At 38.3% G+C, this 26,080-nt stretch overlaps 2 protein-coding genes across 10 annotated transcripts in view; one reads left to right on the top strand and one right to left on the bottom strand.

Moving 5' to 3' along the window:
* Nucleotides 1-26,080, top strand: part of GRM3 (glutamate metabotropic receptor 3) — a 226,045-nt gene that overhangs the window by 146,101 nt on the left and 53,864 nt on the right. The gene's annotated exons all lie outside the window — the stretch shown is intronic.
* Nucleotides 20,798-26,080, bottom strand: part of ELAPOR2 (endosome-lysosome associated apoptosis and autophagy regulator family member 2) — a 265,883-nt gene continuing 260,600 nt past the window's right edge. For all 6 annotated transcript variants that reach the window (XM_078342978.1, XM_078342980.1, XM_078342983.1 and 3 more), the window contains one exon: nucleotides 20,798-20,950. In XM_078342978.1, the coding sequence (XP_078199104.1) occupies nucleotides 20,813-20,950 (138 nt within the window). In that variant the 3' untranslated portion in view covers nucleotides 20,798-20,812. The remainder of the gene's footprint in view (nucleotides 20,951-26,080) is intronic.

Below are 26,080 nucleotides of genomic sequence, written 5' to 3'. Positions count from 1 at the left end.
GTTATTCTAGTTCATTCCTTACTTCTTAGTATGCAAATATACAAATATATTCACTCATCAACAGCTAAAATGAAAGGAACTCTTGGAATTCAGAGAGCCTTTGCAAGGTGATTTATGTAACAAAACATGTTCCTTCATTCCAGTGACTTCTTGGGTCTTAAAAGGCAAAGAAAAGTAAAGAAATAAGCTCATCATTTGGATAAACAAAACAAAACAAGTATCTTCTTTTTGTCTTTCTTGTTCAATTACTCATTTCAAGTCTATCATTCAGTTTGGCTGTGCAAACCTGACCACAAAATGCTACTTTAGCCTTCTCAATTTGTCAGACATTACTAGTCATTCTCCATCTCTGAAGAGAGTAGGAGGGTGAAAAACAAACTTAAACTGCATAAAAGAGAGGGAATTTAGACCAGCCACAAGGTAAATATTCTTAGCAGTGAGAATTGGACAAGAAAACACATTACTAAGGGAAGATACCAAGATGCTAAGTTAGCTAACTAGTACCTGTAAAAAATAAGTCGAGAAACTGATGATAATAACAGAATGCAGATTTCAGTTTACAGTAACCTGTATATGACTAAATATATGTATACTTTTAACATAGATCTAGGTAAAAGATTATAAGTATGTATGTATTATTATTGCTTTAAAATTGAGATGCACTATGGAATATTTTTTCCTAGCTATTTAAAAGCAGATTCATTTTACTTTTGTTCTGAAACAGTACCTTTGTTTTTCTAACTTGAATATTGTGGCAGTAAACTAGGCACAATCGTACACACTTAGCTGACACTAAACAATCTGTTCAATTAGGTTGATAAAGTCTTCTGGCCATTTGCATGCACTCAATACATTTACTCCCAGGTTCTTCTGACAAGGGACACTTTTAGCCAATTCTCTAACAGCTCTCATCATTATAAGATTAAAAAACTAGGCCTCCTGAGAATTTTAAAATGGATTAAAATACTCCCTGGTGCTCTGGTGTGTTCCCACTAGCTAATAACAGCATTGGTCAACTCACCATGAATCTTGTTTGAAGCTACCCAGTTTAAATATTCCTTTTGCAAAACAGATTTTTAGAACTATGCCTTGCTAAAGATTATTCTAAGTAATTATCTCTCCTGGCATAGGATCTAACCGCTGTGCAGGTCTCTAGGCTCATCTCCAGCTGTATGCTCCACATTCACTCTTCCTTCCATTAACACTATTTGCAGTTCCCTGAACACATCATGCCTCTATTTTGCCTGTATACTTTCTGTGAATGCTAGTTCTCATCTACAAGACTCTCTCCCCACTCCCACCTGCCTTTTCTGGCACCTTCAGATACTCTTGTGTCTATTCGAGATTCAATTTAATTAATAATTCCTTTCAGAATCATTCCTTTACTTTCCAAAGTATAGGAAGGGGCATTCGTCTCAGTTTGGGACATTTCTATACTGTCCCAAACTGAGACGAATGCCCCTTCCCATTTCCATATCAATCTGTGATTTTGCCTTCCTTCATACTTTTATTCAATCCACCAAAATCTCTGTTGGCTCTACCTGCAAAATAGAACCAGAATCTGATCACTTATCATCATCTCAACTGCTACCACCCTGGTCCACACCACCATCTCTAGCCTCTATTTCTGTGATACTCTACTAATTGATTTATTCTTGCCTACCTCCAGCCTAGCTCCCATAATCTATTCTCTACGTGATAGCCAGGATGCCCTATTAAAATCTAAGTCAGACAATGTCCTTCCTCTACTCAAAACCACTTGAGTTCCCTTGTTTCACCCATAGTGAAAGTCAACATCTCCTGGACAGCCCCACCTGCTCTGCCCATACCTATCCTTACTGCTCTCCTGTCCTCACCGTTTACTCTCCTTCTTTCTCACTTCACTCCAGTCACCCTTGTTTCCAACATTAGGGCTTTTCCACTGCCAGTTCTCTCTGCCTATATTGCCCCTATCCCAGATATTTCTTTGGTTAACCAGTCCCCTACTTGTTTCAAGTCTTCATTTAAATGTTATCTTCTCAATGTGACCTACTCTGGCCATTCTTAACAGCCCAATGCATTAACCTCAACCCCCACTACAGCTGCCCCTATTTCCCTTGTAACCTGCTCTACTTTTTGTTTTTTACCCCATGATTTTTCCCCTTCCATCATACTATATCATCTAATACTTTCATATTCATTCTTTATTGTTTGATCTTAACACTAGAATATAAGCTCCACAAAAACAGAAATCATTATCAGTTTTGTTTTATGAATGCATCCCAAGCATAATAGGTGCACAGTAAATATTTGTTGATTGTGAATAGAACTTAACACCCAAACTTGCGTTTTCTTCTCTATCTTTATTACTAAATTGCGGGCTCTTTCAAGGGATAGCACATATATTTTATATCTGATCTCAAATACTTAGCATGGTTTCTGGTAGAGAGAAGGCATTATATAAATGTTTACAGAAGGAATGAGGAATTATAAAAACAACCAATTGATTTGTAATATGATGACTTTGGAAAAATTAAATGTATAAATTTTGTTCATTAACAAATGAATGTCAAGAAAGAAAAGCGTATGACTTCTGGCGTGGCTTGCTTTTACCTACGTACTCTCCTTTAGTTATATTCTATCATTTCTTTTGAGATAAATGTAACCAAATATCATTAAAGCTAAAAGAGACCCATCACTGTTTTGTAGATGAATCCCCAGAATTGAAAGTGATTTGTACAAGGTCATTTAGCTGGTTAGTAACAGAGGCCAAGACTAAATTTATGTCACCTGAACCCAGTGCTGCTTTTGTATCTGCACAAGGACTCTGGGAAATTGATATATGCAATCCCAATCATCTACCACAGTTTCTGGTGTGCTCTAAATATTGATGAAATGCTACTGAAGGAAGGAGAGATAATCAATGTTTATAATATGTTTTCTTTTTGTTTCTTTTTAAGATACCTTTAATGCTTCTGGTCCACTTTCTCAGTTGACACAAAGGTGGTTCATCATACACCCAAACTTTAAAAGCTGAGCCTTGAATTCCAAACCTTAGTATACTTAAAAATAAATAAACCTTCAAATCATTTTTAATTGGTCAATGAAATTGTTTCCATGTGTAAAAGTCATGTCATCCAGAATCCTAAAGTAAATATTTAAATGAGAATTATGTTTAGTGTCATATGAACTTTCAAACTTACTTTGAGTAAATTTCATGAGTTTATGATGTAAAAGGAAAACTTAAACTATGCAATACAGTTAAGGAAAAGGAAGTAGAAAGTCTGTGAAACATCTAAAGAAATGGGATATCACTGTGATTGTGTTCATAGTACACTCTCTTTTTATCCTGAGACCAGTTCCAGAAAGTCAAATAGAATAAAATCATAGAGTTACAAAAGGCTTTCCTCAAAGATGAGCTTGCCCCTACTTCTCACTTGACAAAGGTGAAAATTCAGGATGTCAGCATTATTATCTTCACTTACTGAAGCACACAAAAGTGAACTCAACTGTCAGGGTGATATGATAACCGGAGTACACCCAATTTGAAGGAAAAAAGAAAGAGCTTCCCTTTGCTAAACATAACTGCCAGAAGTGCCCCAAGACACATCCAATGTCACACAGGTATTGTCTCAGGAATAACATTTATGCCATTCCTCTCTGCAATTTTCAGGGTTAGGCTAAACTGTCTGAGAATGGAGAAATTGAGAACTTGACACAAAAGAAAATTCATCCAAGTTCACATAATGAATAAGTGACAGAGTAAACTGCCCAGGTCCTGATATAATCATTCATTCCACAGATACATTTAGATGTCATGCTGGGACCTGAGGACTCAACACTAAACAAGACAGATGCAGTCCCTGCTTCGTGGAGCTTACGCCAGCATTTAACCACCAAAAAATATTCTAAAGTATAAAAGCATGATTATTATGGCCTACACTATTAGGGTGTTACCCTGGGATTTTTGTTCTGCTTTGGTTCAGATTGGGAAATGATTATGTATCTTATGCCCAGAAAAGATCTAGGATCTCTGAAGAAATCTTACTCCCAAGGCTTCACTTATATGTGAAAAGGACAATTCCCTGTTCCTGATGGACTGGTGATCATAACTGGACTGAGCAGCATGCACAGCTAAGCTAAGACAGTTTTCTTTTTTATTTGTTTGCCTGGTTGGATTAGTTAGTTGGTTGCTCTTTTTTTTGGTTTTTTTTTTTTTAGTACTAGTGAAGAGACAGACTACTGAGACTAGAGAACTAGAACCTGGTGGAGACACGCCAGCCTTGTTCTTATGTTTACAATTTTCTACACCTGGAAGAGGAACAGAGGCAGAAAATGGGTAGTCCAGCCTTGCCACCCCACTCACCTCTGTGTCTGACTCATCCAATAGGAACAAGGATGGCTCCTGGTTGGAACTATAATCACAGAGCACAGGCCAGGAAGGGCAGATTTTCTGGGACGCTGCACTCCAAGGAATAACGTTTCAGCTGGCCCCAACCCAGCAAGGCTCTCCTCTTGAAAAATACAGGGCCATCCAAGGCACAGTGAGGAAGCCAAAATGGTAATGGCCACATCTTTAGATGAATGGGCTTTGAAGTTCCTGAAAGAGCAAACTGCTCTTGATCTTGCTTCCTCCCCTGGAACATTTGTAGTTCCCACAAAAGCACAGAAACTTGTTCCAGCTCTGCTGATCAAAAGCATTTCCAAAATGTAAAGATAAATATCCTGTACTTCTTTCTTCCCCTTTCTCTCTGGTCAGCTTCCTGGGGTCACAAGAATAAGATTTAAACCCCAAAGGGCACCACTAATGTGGTCACTTATTTGTTTATGCACCGTGCATCTGTGCTTTGGTGTCTTAGAGGCTTGAGAAATTATTCCCATTTTAAGGTCATGCGGTGGAGAACAGGAGCCTCTAGGAAACCTAATTTTTCACTTAGGCCTGTCCTTTCTGCTGCTGCTTGTTATTTTTACTATTATCATTATAGTTGCTACTATTGTCATTATTATTTAATAATCCTTAATTTATTATGATTCATTTAAACATCCTGTCTTTGAGGCAGAAAAAAGTGATCATCACCAATGAAGTATGAAATAAATGGATTGTAGGTAGTCAGGATTCTGACTACCACCTTGATAGTCAGAAAAAAAGTACAATAAATATACTATTGCCTTGATGTTTTGAGGCTTTTTGGACACTGGTGTATATTTACAGGAATATCACTTGCAAAGGTATCTGGAGATTGGAAAAAATATTCTAAGCCTTTTATTTTTAGATTGAAACTAAAAAAATAAAACTAACTAAAATAAATCAGTTTACTTTATCTATGTTCCTTTCAAGATGTCTTGTATTATCCCACAGCAACATAGTCTTCTGAAGGTTTCTAATCTCTGGAAACTTTGTCATAGTTGAGTTTAAAAACACATGTTTTTCCCAATTCTGTATACCTTTATGCTATTACTCATCCTCAGCAGGACACTAGGAAGCCAATATAGAGAAAGGAAGTATTTTTAGTGGGTTCAGAAAAGCTATCAGATTGCTGTACTCACCAGGGTAGCAATCACATACTGAAATAGAGGGATGTTCTCTAAAGAAGTTTAAAATATTATACTGTTATCCAATGGAACAAGAGAGAATGGGGAGTCCATCCTAAAGTTGAGTTTAAAAAGCCTTCACAGAAATGTAGCAAAATTCTCATAATGCCTGAACAATGAGCATACATCCTAAAAATTAAGGATATTGATGTTATACATCAGCTCTGAGGAGGAGGCACTGAGAAACTGGCTAAAGAACTTGAAGACTGATCACCATTTTCACCCGCCTCTTAACATAAACACTTAGCAGGGGTCCACAATGCTCCTTATCACTTTATGTAACATCAGCAGGCAAGGTTACCTAGTCAGTCTTTATGTTTCTTCCCTGAACCCCTAGCACTGTTCCTGGGGCTACTGTATCTACACTCTAAACTATGATAATCAAAGGATTCATTCCACTGTCTAAAGTATATCAGTTTGTTAACGTGGCAGAGTCCCCAGAAGTTATAGTAATAACATTCCAGAAAATTCAAAGATTTAATTCTATTTTTTCTTTAAAAAAATAAACCATTTTTCTTGCACAGAGTTGACCATAATTTAAATTTGCAACATAACATCTCAACTACCAACTATAAAATCATATTCATACACACAAAGCTGCTGGACCAAGTATGATTAGATGTTCTAAGACTGCCATTAACATTAACTTACCAGTTGACCATTCATTCATTCTTCCTAGCACACAAGAAGTAAAGTAACAAAAGTTTTTCAAACATATCTTTTTTAAATGAAGGCAGTTTAATTTATTACTTTAAACAGACACTTTGGAAAAGATAATAATTTTTCTTTTAGTTTTAGAATACGGTTGACTCATACAGAACCCAAGTGTAGAAGGGTAGTTTAAGAGCCATTGGTCTAAGTTATTTATTATTATCATCACTATCATCATTATTTTATTTATTTATTTTTGAGACAGAGTCTCACTCTGTTGCCCAGGCTGGGCAGTAGCTTGATGTCAGCTGAATGCAACCTCCTCCTCCCAGATTCAAGAGATTCTCCTGCCTCAGTCTCCTGAGTAGCTGGGATTACAGATGCCTGCCATCATGCCCAGCTAATTTTTGTATTCTTAGTAGAGACAGGGTTTCACCACGTTGGCCAGGCTGGTCTCAAACTCCTGACATCATGATCCAACTGCCTTGGCCTCCCAAAGTGCAGAAATTACAGGCATGAGCCACCATGCCTGGCCATTTATTTAATTTTAATTTAATTTTATTTTATTTTAAGTTCTGGGATACATGTGCAGAACATATAGGTTTGTTACATAGGTAAATGTGTGCCATGGTGGTTTGCTGCACCTGTCAACACATCACCTAGATATTAAGCCCCATATGCATTGGCTATTGATCTAGATGTTCTCCCTCCCCCTGCATCCCTAACAGGCCCCAGTGGGTGTTGTTCTCCTCCCTGTGTCCATGTATTCTCATTGTTCAGCTCCCATTTGTAAGTGAGAACATGTGGTGTTTGGTTTTCTGTTCCTGTGTTAGTTTGCTGAGGATAATGGCTTCCAGCTCCAACCATGTCCCTGGAAAGGACATGATCTTGTTTCATTGTATGGCTACATAGTATTCCATGGTGTATATGTACCACATTTTCTTTATCCAGTCTATCATTGATGGGCATGTGGGTTGGTTCTGTGACTTTGCTATTATGAATAGTGCTGCAATGGACAGAATGATTTATATTCCTTTGGGTATATACCCAGTAATGAGATTGCTGGGTCAAATGGTATTTCTGGTTCAAGGTTTTTGAGGAATCACCACACTGTCTTCCACAATGGTTGATCTAATTTACATTCCCACCAAAGGTGTAAAAACATTTCCATTTCTTCACAGCCTTGCCAGCATCTGCTGTTTCTTGACATTTTAATAATGTTTATTAATAAGTTTAAGTTTCTTGTAGATTCTGGATGTCAGTCCTTTGTCAGATGAATAGATTGCAGAAATTTTCTCCCATTCTGCAGGTTGTATGTTCACTTTGAGAATAGTTACTTTTGCTGTGCAGAAGCTCTTTAGTTTAATTAGATCTCATTTGTCAATTTTTGTTTTCATGGCAATTGCTTTTCATGTTTTAATCATGAAATCTTTGCTCGTTCCCATGTCCTGAATTGTATTGCCTAGTTTTTTTTTCTAGGGTTTTTATAGTTTTGGGGTTTACATTAAAGAATTTCATCTGTTTTGAGTTAATTTTTATATAAGGTACAAGGAAGGGATCTCATTTTAATTTTTTGCATATGGCTAGCCAGTTTTCCCAGCACCGTTTATTAAAGAGGGAATCCTTTCCCCATTGCATGTCTTTGTCAGGTTTGTTAAAGATCAGATGATTGTTGATGTCTGATCTTATTTCTGAAATCTCTATTCTGTTCCATTGGTCTATGTATGTGTTTTGCACCAGTACAATGCTGTTTGGGTTACTGTACCTTGTAGTATAGTTTGAAGTCAGGTAGCATGATGTTCTTTTTGATTAACACTATCTTGGCTATATGGGCTCTTTTTTTGGTTCCATATGAATTTTAAAGTAGTTTTTCCTAATTTTGTGAAGAATGTCGATGGTAACTTAATGAGAATACTACTGAATCTATAAATTACTTTGGTCAATGTGACCATTTTCATGATATTGATTCTTCCTATCCATGAGTATGGAATGCTTTTTCATTTGTTTGTGTTCTCTCTTATTTCTTTGAGCAGTGTTTTGTAGTTCTCTAATTTGTTTTGGCTGTGTACCCACCCAAATCTCACCTTAAATTGTAGCTCTATAATTTCCATGTATCACGGAAAGGACTTAATGGGAGGTGATTGAAACATGGTGTCAGGTCTTTTCCATGTTATTCTCCTGATATTTAATAAGTCTCATGAGATCTGAAGGTTTTATAAAAGGGAAGTTCCCCTGTGAATGATCTCTTGCCTGCCACCATGTAAGACATGACTTTGCTCCTCTTTTTCCTTCTGCCATATTTGTAAGGCTTCCTCACCCATGTGGAACTATGAGTTCATTAAACATCTTTTTCTTTATAATTATCCAGTCTCAGGTATGACTCATTAGCAGCATGAAAACAAGCTAATACAGTAAATTTGTATCAGTAGAGTAGGGTGCTGCTCTAAAGATACCTGAAAATGTGGAAGTGACTTTGGAACTGAGTAAAAGGCAGATATTGGAACAGTTTGGAGGGCTCAGAGGAAGACAGGAAAATGTGGGAAAGTTTGGAACTTCCTAGAGACTTGTTGAATGGTTTTGACCAAAATTCTGATAGTGATATGGACAATGAAATCCAGGTTGAGGTGGTCTCAGATGGAGATGAGGAACTTGTTTGAATCTGAAGCAAAGGTGACTCTTGTAATGTTTTAGCAAACAGACTGGCAGCATTTTGCGCCTGCCCTAGAGATTTGTGGAGCTTTGAACTCAAGAGAGATAATTTAGGGTATCTAGCAGAAAAAAAAAAAACTCTAAGCAGCAAAATGTTGAAGGAATGACTTGGGTGCTGTTAAAGGCATTCAGTTTTATGTTCACAGAGATATGTATTGGAATTGGAACTTATGCTTAAAAGAGAAGCAGAGCATAAAAGTTTGGAAAATTTGCTGCCTGACAATCTGATAGAAAAGAAAAATCCATTTTCTGAGGAGAAGTCCAAGCCATCTTCACAAATCTGCATAAGTAGCAAGGAGACGAATGTTAATTGCCCAGACAATGAGGACAGTGTCTCCAGGACATGTCAGAGACCTTCACAGAAGACCCTCCCATCACAACCCAGAATGCCTAAGAGGAAAAAATGGTTTTCTGGGCTGGGTCCAGGGTCTTGGTGCTTTGTGCAGTCTTAGGACTTGGAGCCCTGCATCCCAGCTGTGGCTAAAAGGGGCCAACATAGAGCTCAGGCCATTGCTTCAGAGGGTGCAAGCCCCAAGCCTTGGTGACATAACATGGTGTTAGACCTGCAGGTACACAAAAGACAAGAACTGAGATTTGGGAACCTCAACCTGGATTTCAGAGAATGTATGGAAATACCTGGATGTCCAGGGAGAGGTGAGCTGCAGGGGTGGAGCCCTTATGGAGAACCTCCATTGTGGCAGTGTAGAAGGGGAAAGTGGGATGCAAGCCCCCACACAGAATCCCCACCGAGGCACTGCCTAGTGGAGCTGTGAGAAGAGGGCCACCAATCCACACCTGAGGATGATAGAGCCACCTACAGCTTGTACCATAAACCTGGAAAAGCCAGAGACACTCAATGCCAGCCCATGAAAGCAGCCAGGAGGGGAGCCGTACCCTACAAAGCCAGAGGGGTGGGACTGCCTAAGACCATGGGAACCCACCTCTTGCATGAGCTTGACCTGGATGTAAGACATGGAGTCAAAGGAGACCATTTTGGAGCTTTAAGATTTCACTGCCGGAGGAGACTGACTCAAGATGGCGTGGTGAGAACAACCCAGGATTGAAGCTCTCAGTGAACACGCAGAGGGTGAGTCAGGGCCGCATTTCCAGACGGATCTTTGTTGCCCACAGAACGGGGAAATTCCCAGGTATAAAAGAGACATGGGACGCCAGCATAGTGGTTTTGGCTGGGGCGGCCAGTGCAGCCGGCGGCCGGTGCTGTGGCAAAGCGGTGCTCCACAGAGCTCCGCACAAAGTGCACTGGTCCGGGTGCCCTGTTGAACCGGCAATCTGAGACTTGAGAGGGCAGATTGGCATATCCATCTGACTGAACGGGACTTGGACAGTGAGCCAGGCCAGGAGATTCCAGGGAAACAGCGTTTGGGCCAGGGCAGTGGGACAAAAGAAATGGTGATTCCAAACGCTCCAGGTGGAGAGTTTCACTGCAGGCACAGCAGAGCCCAGGACAGTGCAGCTCGGTGAGGATGGGGCGTTTGCCATTACTGAGGCAACCCGCCCCTACTGAGGTACACTCCCATTACTGACACAGCCTGCCATTGCCGAGGCAACCCACCACAAAAGAGAAACTCTACCACAGGGCGTAGCCTGTGGCAGCAGGGCGGAGACTGCAGCAGCAGGGCAGACCTCACACCAGCAGGGTGGAGCCTCGGCAGGAAAATAGTGACTAGACTGCCTCCCAGCTGGGCAGGACAGCGCAATGGACAATCATAAAGAAAACCCCAACCCCCCGAGAAAGAGCATCTGAGAAAAAAGGGTGTTTTTATGAGTTCTACTGCAGCAGAATTCAATGTAGCAGCCTAACAGACCAGAATGAACATCAGAGCTCACAGATCAGCACTTGAGCTCCTATAAAGTACAGACTTTCTCCTCAAGCAGCTCCCTGACCCCTCTATATCCAGAAGACTAACATTTGGCAGGCATCATTCTGGGACAAAGATAGCAGAAAAAGAAACTTGTAGCATCCCTCACTGTTCCGCAGCCACTATAGGTGCACCCCAGACAAGCAGGGCCTGGAGTGGACCTCAGCAGTCATACAGTGGAGGTGCTCGAGTGGTAGAAGGAAAACCAAGTAACAGAAATACTTCATCATCAACAATCTGGGCGTCCACTCAGAGACCCAATCAAAAAGTCAGCAACTACTTAGACGACAGGTGGATAAATCCACAAAGATGGGAAGAAACCAGTGCATAAAGGAGGAAAACACCCGCAACCAGAACACCTCGCCTCCTACAAGGGACCAAAACTCCTCACCAGCAAGGGAACAAAACTGGATGGAGAATGACTGTGACGAAATGATGGAACTAGACTTCAGAAGGTGGATAATAAGAAACTTTTGTGAGCTAAAAGACCATGTTTTAAATCAATGCAAAGAAACTAAGAACCTTGAAGAAAGATTTGAAAAAAGATTTGAGGAAATGATAACAAGAATGGATAACTTAGAGAGGATTATGAATGAATTGAAGGAGCTGAAAAACACAATACGAGAACTTCGCAAAGCATGCACTAGTTTCAATAGCTGAATTGACCAAGCAGAAGAAAGAATATCAGAAGTCAAAGATCAACTCAATGAAATAAAACGAGAAACCAAGATTAGAGAAAAAAGTGCAAAAAGGAATGAACAAAGTCTCCAAGAAATGTGGGACTAAGTGAAGAGACCTAACCTACATTTGATAGGTGTACCAGAATGTGACAAAGAGAATGAATCCAAGCTGGAAAATACTCTTCAGGATACTATCCTGGAAAATTTCCCCCACCTAGAAAGGCAGGCCAACACTCAAATGCAGGAAATACAGAGAACACCACAAAGATATTCCACAAGAAGAGCAACCCCAAGGCACATAATTGTCAAATTCACCAGGTTTGAAATAAAGGAGAAAATGCTAAGGGCAGCCAGAGAGAAAGGTCGGGTCACCCACAAAGGGAAGCCCATCAGACTCATAGCAGATCTCTCGGCAGAAACTCTACAAGCCAGAAGAGAGTGGGGGCCAATATTCAACATCCTTAAAGAAAAGAACTTTCAACCCAGAATTTCATATCCAGCCAAACTGAGCTTCAGAAGTGAAGGAAAAATAAAATCCTTTGCAAACAAGCAAGTACTCAGAGATTTTGTCACCACCAGGCTTGCTTTACAAGACCTCCTAAAAGAAGCACTACACATAGAAAGGAACAACCAGTACCAGCCATTCGAAAATCACACTAAATGCTAAAGAGCATCAACATAATGAAGAATCTACATCAACTAACGGGCAAAACAGCCAGGTAGCATCAAAATGGCAGTATCAAATTCACACATAACAATATTAACCCTAAATGTAAATGGACTAAATGGACCAATCAAAAGACACAGACTGGCAAATTGGATAAAAAGCCAAAACCCATCAGTGTGCTGTATCCAGGAAACCCATCTCACAGGCAAGGATACACAAAGGCTCAAAATAAATGGATGGAGGAAGATTTACCAAGCAAATGGAGAGCAAAAAAAGCAGGAGTTGCAATTCTCACCTCTGATAAAATAGACTTAAAAGCAACAAAGATCAAAAGAGACAAAGAAGGCCATTCCATAATGGTAAAAGGATCGATCAAACAATCCTTTTGTATGGACCCAATACAGGAGCACCCAGATATATAAGGCAAGTTCTTAATGACTTACAAAGAGACTTAGACTCCCACACAATAATAGTGGGAGACTTTGACACTCCACTGTCAATAATAGACAGATCAACCAGAGAGAAAATCAACAAGGATACCCAGGGCTTGAACTCAGACCTGGAACAAGCAAACCTGATAGACATTTACAGAACTCTCCACCCCAAATCCACAGAATATACATTCTTCTCAGCACCACATCACACCTACTCTAAAATTGACCACATAATTGGAAGTAAAGCACTGCTCAGCAAATGCAAAACAACTGACATCATAACAAACAGTCTCTCAGACCATAGTGCAATCAAGTTAGAACTCAGAATTCAGAAACCAACCCAGAACTGCACAGCTTCATGGAAACTGAACAACTGGCCCTTGAATGTTGACTGGATAAACAACGAAATGAAGGCAGAAATAAAGAAGTTCTTCAAAACCAACGAGAACGAAGACACAACATGCCAGAATCTCTGGGACACATTTAAAGCAGTCTCTGGAGGAACATATATAGCAATAAGTGCCCATATGAGGAGAATGGAGAGATCCAAAATTGACACCCTATCATCAAAATTGAAAGAGCTAGGGGAGCAAGATCAAAAAAACTCAAAACCCAGCAGAAGACAAGAAATAACTAAGATCAGAGCTGAACCAAAGGGGCTAGAGACATGAAAAACCCTCCAAAAAAATCAATAAATCCAAGAGCTGGTTTTTTGAAAAGATCAACAAAATAGACAGACCACTAGCCAGATTGATAAAAAAGAAAAGAGAGAACAACCAAATAGATGCAATAAAAAATGATAAAGGGGAAATCACCACAGATTCCACAGAAATTCAAACCATCATCAGAGAATATTACAAACAACTCTATGCACATAAACTAGTAAACCTGGAAGAAATGGATAAATTCCTGGACTCCTGTGTCCTCCCAATCCTAAACCAGGAGGAAGCTGAAACTATGAATAGACCCATAACAAGGTCAGAAGTCAAGGCAGCAATTAAGAGCATACCATACAAAAAAAGCCCAGGTCCAGATGGGTTCACAGCCGAATTCTACCAGACACACAAAGAGGAGCTGGTACCATTCCTTCTGAAACTATTCCAAATAATCCCAAAAGAGGAAATCCTTCCCAAATCATTTTATGAGACCAACATCATCCTGATACCAAAACCCAGCAGAGACCCAACAAGAAAAGAAAACTTTAGGCCAATATCTATGAGGAACATAGATGCAAAATCTTCAATAAAATATTGGCAAGTCGATTGCAACAGCAAATCAAAAAACTTATCCATCATGATCAAGTAGGATTCATCCTGGGGATGCAAGGCTGGTTCAACATATGCAAGTCTATAAACGTAATTCACCACATAAACAGAACCAAAACAAAAACCACATGATTATCTCAATTGATGCAGAGAAGGCATTCGACAAAATTCAACAGCCCTTTATGCTAAAAACCCTCAATAAACTCGGTATCGATGGAACGTATCTCAAAGTAATAAAAGCTATTTATGACAAACCAACAGCCAATATCATACTGAATGGGCAAAAACTGGAAGCATTCCCTTTGAAATCTGGCACTAGACAAGGATGCCCTCTTTCACCACTCCTATTCAATATACTACTGGAAGTTCTAGCCAGAGCAATCAGGCAAGAAAAAGAAATAAAGGGCATTCAAATAGGAAAGGTGGAAGCCAAATTGTCTCTATTTGCAGACGACATGATAGTATACCTAGAAGACCCCATCGCCTCAGCCCAAAAACTCCTGAAACTGATAAGCAACTTCAGCAAAGTCTCAGGATATAAAATCAATGTGCAAAAATCACAAGCATTCCTCTACACCAATAACAGACTTAAAGCCAAATCAAGAACGAACTGCCATTCACAATTGCTACAAAAAGAATAAAATACCTAGGAATACAACTCACAAGGAACATAAGGGACCTCTTCAAGGAAGACTACAAACCACTGCTCAATGAAATAAGAGAAGACACAAACAGATGGAGAAACGTTGCATGTTCATGGTTAGGAAGAATTAGTATCGTGAAAATGGCTATACTACCCAAAGTCATTTACAGAATCAACGCTATCCCCATCAATTTACCATTGACTTTCTTCACAGAACTGGAAAAAACCACCATGAACTTCATATGGATCCAAAAGAGAGCCCGCATAGCCAAGTCAATTCTAAGCAAAAAGAACACAGCAGGGGGCATCACACTACCGGATTTCAAACTATACTACAAGGTTACAGTAATCAAAACAGCATAGTACTGGTACCAAAACAGAGATACAGACCAATGGAACAGAACAGAGGCATCGGAGGCAACACAACATATCTACAACCATACAATCTTTGATAAACCTGACAAAAACAAGCAATGGGGAAAGGACTCCCTGTTTAATAAATGGTGTTGGGAAAACTGGCTAGCCATGCACAGAATGCAAAAACTGAACCCCTTCCTGACACCTTATACTAAAATTAACTCCAGATGGATTAAAGACTTAAACATAAGACCTGTCACCATAAAAACCCTAGAAGAAAATCTAGGCAAAACCATCCAGGACATAGGAGTAGGCAAGGACTTCATGAACAAAACAACAAAAGCATTGGCAACAAAAGCCAAAATAGACAAATGGGACCTAATCAAACTCCACAGCTTCGGCACGGCAAAAGAAACAGTCACTAGAATGAATCGGCAACCAACGGAATGGGAAAAAATTTTTGCAGTTTACCCATCTGGCAAAGGGCTGATATCCAGAATTTACGAAGAACTCAAACAGATTTACAGGAAAAAAACAAACAAGCTCATTCAAAAATGGGCAAAGGATATGAACAGACACTTTACAAAAGAAGACATATATGAGGCCAACAAAAATATGAGAAAATGTTTATCATCACTGGTCATTAGAGAGATGCAAATCAAAACCACATTGAGATACCATCTCACACCAGTTAGAATGGTGATCATTAAAAAATCTGGAGACAACAGATGCTGGAGAGGATGTGTAGAAATAGGAACATTTTTACACTGTTGTTGGGAGTGTAAATTAGTTCAACCATTGTGGAAGACAGTGTGGCGATTCCTCAAGGCCTTAGAAATAGAAATTCCATTTGACCCAGCAATCCCATTACTGGGTATATATCCAAAGGACTATAAATTGTTCTACTATAAGGACACATGCACACGAATGTTCATTGCAGCACTGTTTACAATAGCAAAGACCTGGAACCAACCCAAATGCCCATCGATGATAGACTGGATTGGGAAAATGTGGCACATATACACCATGGAATATTATGCAGCAATCAGAAATGATGAGTTCGTGTCCTTTGTAGGGACATGGATGAATCTGGAGAACATCATTCTCAGCAAACTGACACAAGAACAGAAAATGAAATACCGCATATTCTCACTCATAGGCGGGTGATGAAAAATGAGAACACATGGACTCAGGGAGGGGAGTACTAAACACTGGGGTCTATTGGGGGGCAAAGGGGAGTGCCAGTGGGGGGGAGCTGGGGAGGGCTAGCCTGGGGAGAAATGCCAAATGTGGGTGAAGGGGAGAAAGGAAGCAAAACACACTGCCATGTGTGTACCTATGCAACTGTCTTGCATGTTCTGCACATATACCCGAAAACCTAAAATGCAATAAAAAATTTAAAAAAAAAAGATTTGACTGCCTTGCTGGATTTTGGAGTTTCATGAGGCCGCTAGCCCCTTCATTTTGGCCTATTTTCCCATTTGAAATGGGTGTATATACCCAGTGCCTATACCCTCATTTTATCTAGGAAGTAACTAACATGCTTTTGATTTTACATGCAAGGGACTTGCCTTGTCTCAGATGAGACTTTGGATTGCAAACTTCTGAGTTAATGCGGAAATGAGTTAAGACTTTGGGAGATTGTTGAGAAGACATGATTAGTTTTGAAATATGAGGACATGAGATTTAGGAGGGGCCAGGGGTAGAATGATATGGTTTCGCTATGTCTTCACTCAAATCTCATCTTGAATTGTATCTCCCATAATTCCCATATGTCATGGGTTCAACCCAGTGAGAGGTAATTGCATCATAGGGGCAGGTCTTTCCCATGCTGCTCTCCTAATAATAAATAAGTGTCACAAGATCTGATTGTTTTATAAAGAGGAGTTCCCCTTCTGCTACCATGCTTATGTGACGTTGGTCCTCATTCACCTCCTGCCATGATTGAGGTGAATGAGGAACTCCCCAGCCATGTGGAACCGAGTCTATTAAATCTCTTTCCTTTATAAATTACCTAGTCTTGGGTATGTCTTTATTATCAGAGAGCAGACTAATACATTATCCTTGATGAGGTCTTTCACTTCCTTTGTTAGCTGTATTCCTAGGTATTTTATTCCCTTAGTAGCAATTGTAAATGGAAGTTCATTCATGATTTAGCTCCCCACTCATCTATTATTGGTGAATAGGAATGCTTGTTATTTTTACACACTGATTTTATATCCTGAGACTTTGCTGAAATTGCTTAAGAAGTATTTGGGCTGAAATCATAAGGTTTTCTAGATAAAAGATCATGGCATCTGCAAACAGAGAGAATTTGACTTCCACTCTTCCTATTTGAATACCCTTTATTCCTTTCTCTTGACCAATTGCCCTGGCCAGAACTTCCAATAATATATTGGATAGGAGTGAAGAAAGAGGGTATCCTTGCCTCGTGCCAATTTTCAAAGGGAATGCTTCTATCTTTTGCCTAATCAGCATGGGTTTGTCATAAATGGCTTTTAATATTTTGTGGTATATTCCATCAAAACCTAGTTTATTGAGAGTATTTAGCATGAAGGAATATTTAATTTTATCAAAGGCTTTTTCTGTTTCCGTTGAGATAATTATGTGTTTTTTGTCTTTAGTTCTGTTTATGTGATGAATTATGCTTTTTGATCTATATATGTTGAACCACGCTTGCTCCCAGAAGATTAAGAAACTCACTCAAAACCACACAACTACATGGAAATTGAAAAACCTGCTCCTGACAGACTCCTGGGTAAATAATGAAATTAAGGCAGAAATCAAAAAGTTCTTTGAAACCAATGAGAACAAAGAGACACTGTGCCAGAATCTCTGGGATGTAGCTAAAGCAGTTTTAAGAGGGAAATATATAGCACTAAAATTCCCACATCAAAAAGCTAAAAGATCTCAAATCAACAACCTAACATCACAACTGAAAACTAGGGAACCAATTTCAAACAAACCCCAAAGCTAGCAGAAGGCAAATAACAACAAAGATCAGAGTGGAACTGAGGGAGATACAGACTTTAAAAAAAATCAAAAAAATTAATGAATCCAGGAGTTGGTTTTTGGAAAACAGTAATTAAATAGACTGCTAGCTAGATTAATAAAGAAGAAAAGAGAGAAGAATCAAGTAGACACAATAAAAAATAATAAAGGGGATACTGCCACTGACCCTACAGAAATACAAACAACCATCAGAGAATACTATAAACACCTCTATGCAAATTAACTAGAAAATATAGAAGAAATGTATAAATTCCTGGACACATACATTTTCCCAAAGCTGAACAAGGAAGAAGTGAATCGCTGAATAGACTAATAATAAGTTCTGACATTGAGACAGTAATAAACAGCCTACCAACTAAAGAGAGCCCAGGACCAGACATAATTATAGCTGAATTCTACCAGAGATACAAAGAGGAGCTGGTATCATTTTTCCGAAACTATTCCAATTGAAAAGGAGGGACTTCACCCCTACTCATTTTATAAGGCCAGCATATCCTGATACAAAAACCTGGCAGAGATACAAAAAAAAAAAAGGAAACTTCAGGCCAATATCCCTGATGAACATTGATGCAAAAATCCTCAATAAAATATTGACAAATCGAATCCAACAGCACATCAAAAAGTGTATCTACACAGTCTAAGTGATTTAAATTGCACTTTGAGACAAGATTATGCTTTCTGCCCCTATAATAAACAAGTTGGCTAGCAACTGGTCTCATATTTTACCATAACAAACTTTTTTTTTTTTTTGAGACAGAATCTTGCCCTTTCATTGAAGCTGGAGTGCAGTGGCACGACCTTGGCTCACTGCAACTTCCGCCTCCCTGGTTCAAGTGATTCTCCTTCCTCAGCCTCCCAAGTAACTAGGAATACAGACAGGCATGCATCACCATGCCAGGGTAATTTTTGTATTTTTAGTAGAGACGGGGTTTCACTATGTTGTCCAGGATGGTCTCAAACTCCTGACCTTGTGATTTGCCCACCCCGACCTCCCAAAGTGTTGGGATTACAGGCATGAGCCAGTGCACCTGGCTACCATAGAAAACTTACAAATTTACTCTTCATGATAAAGCAAAGACAGAATTGGGAATTGAGTGTTTTAGAGCTAGTGCTGCTAGAGAAGCTTATTTTTTAATATGGAGAGGATTTGTGGGCAATGGTGACATACGTACATAGAAAAAAATACATAATGCTATAATTATGAAACTTTTCAGAGAATCTTTAGTATTCAGTATGAATCAGTGTCAGGTACTACAATAGATGAGAAAAAAAAGAGTAAAAACATTTTTTTCTGCCATCAAGTATCTTAGCAACTAGCAAGTTCAATAAGAGAAGGTAACTTTTACAATACACAGCAGTTCATCACGGGCCTCTTAAGAGAGCTATAAGTTGCACAGTATTTAGATACAAAAGAGGGATCACAGTGAGAAGAGGGTCAGAAAAGGCTTCCTAAGGGTTATGATTTTTATAATATAATTAAGATTTTATTAACAAATTCAGAATTCTTTTGGAAATTAAATATTTAATTGAAACTATAAAGTGATGATTTGATTTTATAGATTAAATATAAAATGTGCGTTTTAGTTCCCCATATAAAAATATGCAAACTCGTCTAAAATCACTTCGGTTGTGATCCTTGGCCTATCATTTTCACCCTGAATTTAAGCTAAAACCAATTAAATTTTAATCTGAAAGAAAAAAAAAGAAAAAGAAAACTAACATTTGTTGATTGCCACTAGCCTGACATATCCATTTTATATATTTTATTTATTAACTCTTACAAAAATCCCATCTGGTGGGTAGATATTATTTCCCTCTATTGTATAATTTTAAATGAGTCTCAAAAGTTTTAAATGTTTTTCTCCAATTTGCAAAACTAAGTGTCTTTGGGGGTTTGGAGACCCAAGTCTGTTTCTTACTCACACATTATTTTCCACTCCTGCTTCCTAAAAAGTAAAGACAAAAAAAAAAGGTTTGTATTTAGAAAAAAAAAAAGTAGTCTAATTGTCATTTGACTCAGCTTACCCCTGGGCATTCACAGTAATAATATTGTTTCCAAATCTTAATAATCCAAGAAGCTATTTGTTAATTCATTAATTGCTATAATGATGTCTTTAATAAAGAATGACTTGTAGAAAAGGCCTCCAACTACATACTTCACTCCTTCGTCTGAGAGCATCAAATTATACTAAATCAATATTTGCAACATCATACTGTTATTTCTGAGAATCAATAGTAAAAAAACATAATCAGGTTAAAGATCATCATGTCTTCCATGCTGTCGAAGACTACATTTCTCTTTCCTATCACACTGTTCTCTCACTCTAATTACAATCCTCCATATATTTAATTAAAAGTAAATTGATTAAAGAAATGAGAAAAATACTGAGTCTGAAAGCCTTCTAGGTTTCCATCCAGGACCATAATCATTTTGTGGGTTTGTTTAATGTGTTTTAAAGCTTTTCTGGTTGGGTTCGTGTTGTTAAGGGGTGGCAGCAGTTGTTTGTTTCATATCGCACATATCACAAATCAAGTTAAACATTTTAAATGCAATTAATACCTTCATAAGTTAGAGCATCTTCAGCGTTTTCTATCACAAAGTTTTGTTTATAGGCCATTCAGTCACCAATAATCACATTTTAGCAATATGCCAGTTTCTTGGGGTACTTAAAAAAATCTTCTCTATCCCTAAAATGCTTGTAGTCTAATAAAACCTTCAACCATGATTATTTCAATTGTACTAAAAGTAGAAAACAAAGAGAATTTATCATTTTTCAGTCATCAAAAAGAAAGCCTTTAGATAAAGAAGACATTTATATCTTCATTTCTATTCACTATGTATAATCTTCAGCAATAGTTTAAACAACAGATATATAAATAAGATATATCTCCATGTAAAGCCAACTTCCAGAGATGAGTTCCTTATCATTTGCCTACCTCATTTCACCCTTGAAACTTACCCTGTGGTGAATCCTTCCTCAGTTTGAATCCTTTCTTTTCAGTAGAGAAATTTGTCAAATTTCTTTTCTGCCTTTTTGTGTTGCAAGGGTCTTTTAAGGCTGAATTAATCCAATGGCTAAACTGTAGAAAAGAAAAAGGAAAGTATACTTTGTTTTCCTTTTCTTGGAAACATTATATCATGGTTTTATTTAAAATATTGTAGCAATATTTAGGATACTGATAGACACTTTTAGAAATAAAGTTTGAGTATTTAATTTGACAACAGAACTAGGAAAACAAGAGGCTGCCTTCCCAGCCTTCTACTTTTTGCTGCCACCTACAGTTTAAGTTTAAGTCATCCAAGTTACTCGGCTAAGTAAGGATTGAATTGAATAGTATGATCCCCTGAGTGCAGGCTCAGCCCTTTTTTTGCATCCCAACCCCTAGTGTGGCAAGAGGTGTTTTTTGTTTGTTTCTTTCTTTCTTTGTTTTTTGTCCCTCGTGTTTGATGGCCCACCACAAGAGCTCACTCAGTCATGAAGCTAAAATAAAGATATTGTCAAAAGTTCAGAATCCTAAAATTTTAGTAATAGTTGTGAAGATGTCACTTAACACTTTATCATTTTTGAATTGCTTTTGAACACAGGTATTTGATCCTTACCACAACCCTGTGAACTTGATCAAGCAGATATTATTATTTACCATTTTATAGTTGAGAACATAGAAAATAAGATGGAGTCACTCAACTATAGTCAAAGATAAAGAACCCTTCCTGGAGTAGAATTCACATTCTTTGATCATTGCACAGTGGTATGTCCCTTCAACTTCCAAGGTTACAGGCAGTATAATGATTGCTATCTCATAATGCATAAAAATTGCACAGGAGGCAAAACCAGTCCATGATTGTCACTGGAGAGTCTTGAGAGAATATTGCCATGAATAAGAGTAAGAAACACTGAACCAGCAAAGATCATACTCATTCTAGATCTGCCACTGCATGGCTCAGTGGATTATGGCAAATCACATTGAAAATCCAGGATTCGTCTGCTAGTATTTTAGAAACAAAATCTATATGCTGAGTACCAAATATTAATAGAATATTCAAATATGATATTTTTATTTTTTTTTTTGAGACAGAGTCTTGCTTTCATTGCTCAGGCTAGAATGCAATGGCGCAATCTTGCCTCACTGTTACCTTCACCTCCTGGGTCCAAGCAATTCTCCTGCCTCAGCCTCCTGAGCAGCTGGGATCACAGACACCTGCCACCACACCCAAATAATTTTTTGTATTTTTAGTAAAGGCGGGGTTTCACCATGTTGGCCAGGCTGGTCTCGAACTCTTGTCCTCACTTGATCCACCCACCTCAGCCTCCCAAAGTGCTGGGATTACAGGCATGAGTCTCCGCACCTGGCCCAGATATGGTATTTTTGTTCTTGCTTTTCATATGACAAGTGTCTCTGTTTCTGGGGAAAAATAGAACCAATTTCTATTGGGGATAATAGGATATTCTTCTGCATTTAAAGAGTATGTTAGGTATGAGTATGGTGGCTCATACCCGTAATCCCAACGCTTTGTGAAGCTGCAGCTGGAGGATTGCTTAAACCCAGGAGTTCAAGACCAGCCTAGGTAACATAGTGAGATCCCATCTCTACAATTTTTGTTTGTTGTTTGTTAACTGGGCACAGTGGAACACACCTGTAGTCCCAGCTACCTGGGAGGTTGAGGTGGGAAGATTACTTGAGCCCAGGATGTCAAGGCTGCAATTGGCTGTGGTTCCACCACTGCATGTGAGACACAGAGTGAGATCTTGTCTCCAATAAAAGTAGAAAATCAAATAAAGAGGATGGTAGTATACATTTCACTCACACTGAGATTTCCTAAAGGAAATGGGATTAGAAATTAGAAATTGACTTTGAAGAATCAGGGAAAATTCATGTAGTTGTTCAATATATATTGCAGACCTTTTCTACGTAAGTCTCAGCTCTAGACTCTGGAAATTAAGCAGTAAAACCTAGCAATGGCCCCACTCTCCTCTATGGTTTTTTTTCCCCCACAAATAAGCTAGTACAGATACAGAATGCCACATGCTGATCCATACCATGAAGAAAAATAAAGCACACCAAGTGGAATAAGGAGTCCCAGGTAGAGGGTGTGTGTGTGTTAGAATTGGGGTGAAGGGGGTAGAAGGTTAATGTTTTACATAAGGTAGTCAAAGACAGTTTGACCCAGAGGTCAAACAAGCAGAGACCTCGGGAGACAAGGGAACAAGCCATGAGGAAATATGGGAGAGAGTTTTCACAGCAAGGAATAACATGGCCTCAGGTGAGAGCCTGCTCAGTAAGTTTAAGGGAAAACAAAGAGACCAGTGTGGGTGAATGGCGTTAGCATGGAAGCGACAAGAAAGGAGGTTAGAGAAGTGGTGAGAGCCTCGTAAGGATTTTGGACTTTACTCTGAGTGAACTTTAAAGCCATTGAGAGACTCTGAGAAGTGACAGGAACAATATCACAGATTTAGAATAGGGAACATTTTAAAATTATGATTATATATCAGGAAAAGATAATAAAGACAATGAAAGAGACCTCTCAATGTTGACATTCTAATACATACCTTCTATAAGTACTGAGGATTCCTCCACCATTTAAATTTTTAGAGAGAATAAGATATTTTAAAGTCTCCAAACCACTCAGTTCAAACCAGAATCAATTCTCTATTATACAATACAAATTAAGCATAGGTAAAGTTACTTCTCATTTAAATTGTAATTTTTATATTCAAAACACAAGTTAACTCAATTTAAGTACTTACCAAAATAATGAAGCGTTTCTAGAGAAATCTGTATACTTCCTATCTAGATTTCCACAATTGTGGATCATGTTTTAAAAAGAATCACTGAGGGGTATTTGCCGAGCCCTGAATGTCATGCTGATAATAGGATATTCTTCTCTGTGTAAATCTGCCCTCCTCACAGCAGAATGTCTCTAATCTAATTGTGTGACTTCAGGCAATCCTCAGGTTGCTCTGGCCTCTTGCACATCCTGGCCTCCTGCACATTCATAATAGAGATAGCAAGGTGGCCTATTTCTCTCCTCGTAATAATTTATTATTAATGATAGGACCATCATGAAACGTTGTGGGCTTCATTGATGAATATGTTATGTCATTTCACAACAATTATTGAAGCATCATTCTTATGTCAGATACTGGGAAGAGTACAAAGGAAAACGTTGTTGAGGAGACTACCCTCCAACAAGCGTTAGTCTCCTGGGAAAGGCAAGCGTGTATTTTGAAAGGTAACATGAGGCAGAATGCATTATGAGCTGTCACAGCGCTATTAGGGCAATAAAATCATCTGTTTGGTACTTCAGACTTAAAAAAAAAATTCTTTCACATACAGCATCTCATTTGATGTTTATACCATTCCCAAACAAACAGTGCTTCTTCAACATAGTTAAAGGGATTGTAAATTTCAACTAAAGATTATGGAAAGAACAGGAGTAGCTCAAGTAAGAAAGACCTCAAGACAGGAAATTGAAGGATAAATTGTTTTAAAATTGGGTGAATATTTGCATAACTATAAAATGTAGGAAACTCTAATAATCCCCAAAACTAACACCATTGCCTTTTCACCTGAAGGTGGGACCTCTTGCTCTTTGGTTTGTGGTGACCTTAGATTGCCTTTATTCCTAAAGAAAACCACATAAATTCTAACCCAGGATGGTTTACTCAATCTCATTCTTTGTCAAAAGGTCAAGAAAATAGAAACTTTGATTCAATATTGCTAAAGAAAGAAAACATTGATATCAATTCTACAGTTGTGGTCATCATTAATATTTAAGAATATAGCAAGCACAAACTTTTCAAGAATAACATGGATATAACATTAAATTTAAAAATGTCATTCTGCTAGAAATTCATGAATAGTTACTGCTTTTATTCTGAAAAAAATGTTGATATATTTTATGCCATCATGAGTTCTAAACTTTAGTTCCACTTCACCAGAAACAACAAGGTAATCTTATGTGGTTCCTCCAAACTGGAAACCATTTCATATAATGTATTGACCAAAAACATTCCCTCTATAAATTTAAAACTATCTTCTTTCTTGAAGCCAATCTTTGCTTAATGTCTTTCCATAGAGGTCACTCCAATTCAAGGTAACTTGCATGCAGCCAAGTATTGCAATATAAATAAAATACACTGGACAGAGACTCAGGAGATGTGAGGTCTTCCCCAAATGGTTATATAGACTAGTAAGTCACTCAAGTTATTTGGGACTCAGTTATTTCATCTATCAAATGAAAGAATATTTCTCAAAAAGAATTTTGTTTTTTCTTGAAAATTTGTATTTAAAACACTCATTTGTGATAGACACATCTACATACATACATTGCATACATACATACATACATACATACTTTATTCCAATGGAATAAATTCCCATATTTTTTTTTACAAAATCACCATGGATCATTTTTTCCACTTCATCAAAATTTCATCTAGTCAAGAGTGTTTCTTGACCTGGGGGAGCATCTTTGATCCACACTGGCCGGAGTGTCATTTTTCTGTTTGTTTGAAGCTCATAATAAAATTTCCCAAAACATCAATTTTCATGTGAATTTTTCTGTAAGGGAAACATCAGGTAAAAAGTAGGAAAGGCAAAGCAGAAACTGACAGCAACTCATGTGAACCATAAATTTTTGTTTACAACACATGAGGTGCCATCCAATTGCTGCATAAGCCATCATTAGAGTAAAAGTGGAAGATAAGGGACAACAATAAAATTCTGCTGAAGGGCTGGAAAAAACATTTAGCTTTATACCTTTTCACATTGTTTTTTCAGATTGCTAATATAAAGAATCAACTTTTGAACCTTAAGTCATTTTTAGACCAGCCCTAAAAGAAGCAATAAAAGCAACTAAATCACTTCATGGACCATTTTTGTTTCTCCATCCTGAGTGTGTGATTTTCCTTTCCTGCAATATCTTCACTCACCAGGAAGTGTCATCTCTAGGGGGACCATTCAACATAGATCAGTAGACATGCAGCAGCTTAGGTGATACTATCTTACCTACCGTCAAAGGCAAATATTCCCCAAACCCTAAAGTGTACCGTTGTTGTAACCTCACATCTATCTGACCCCATACACCAAGAGGCCTCCAAAGAGCTCCTCACTCAGGGAACTATTTGGACAAATTGGAAGGAATATTAGAGATTACTCAGATAAAGTCTACATTCTATTTTTAAAAGTAACGTAACTATTTCTTAAACA

Source organism: Callithrix jacchus, chromosome 11, assembly GCF_049354715.1.
Source record: "Callithrix jacchus isolate 240 chromosome 11, calJac240_pri, whole genome shotgun sequence".
NCBI lineage: Eukaryota > Metazoa > Chordata > Mammalia > Primates > Cebidae > Callithrix > Callithrix jacchus.
Note: the sequence above shows the minus strand (reverse complement) of the source record. Positions and strands in the feature narration are given on the sequence as shown.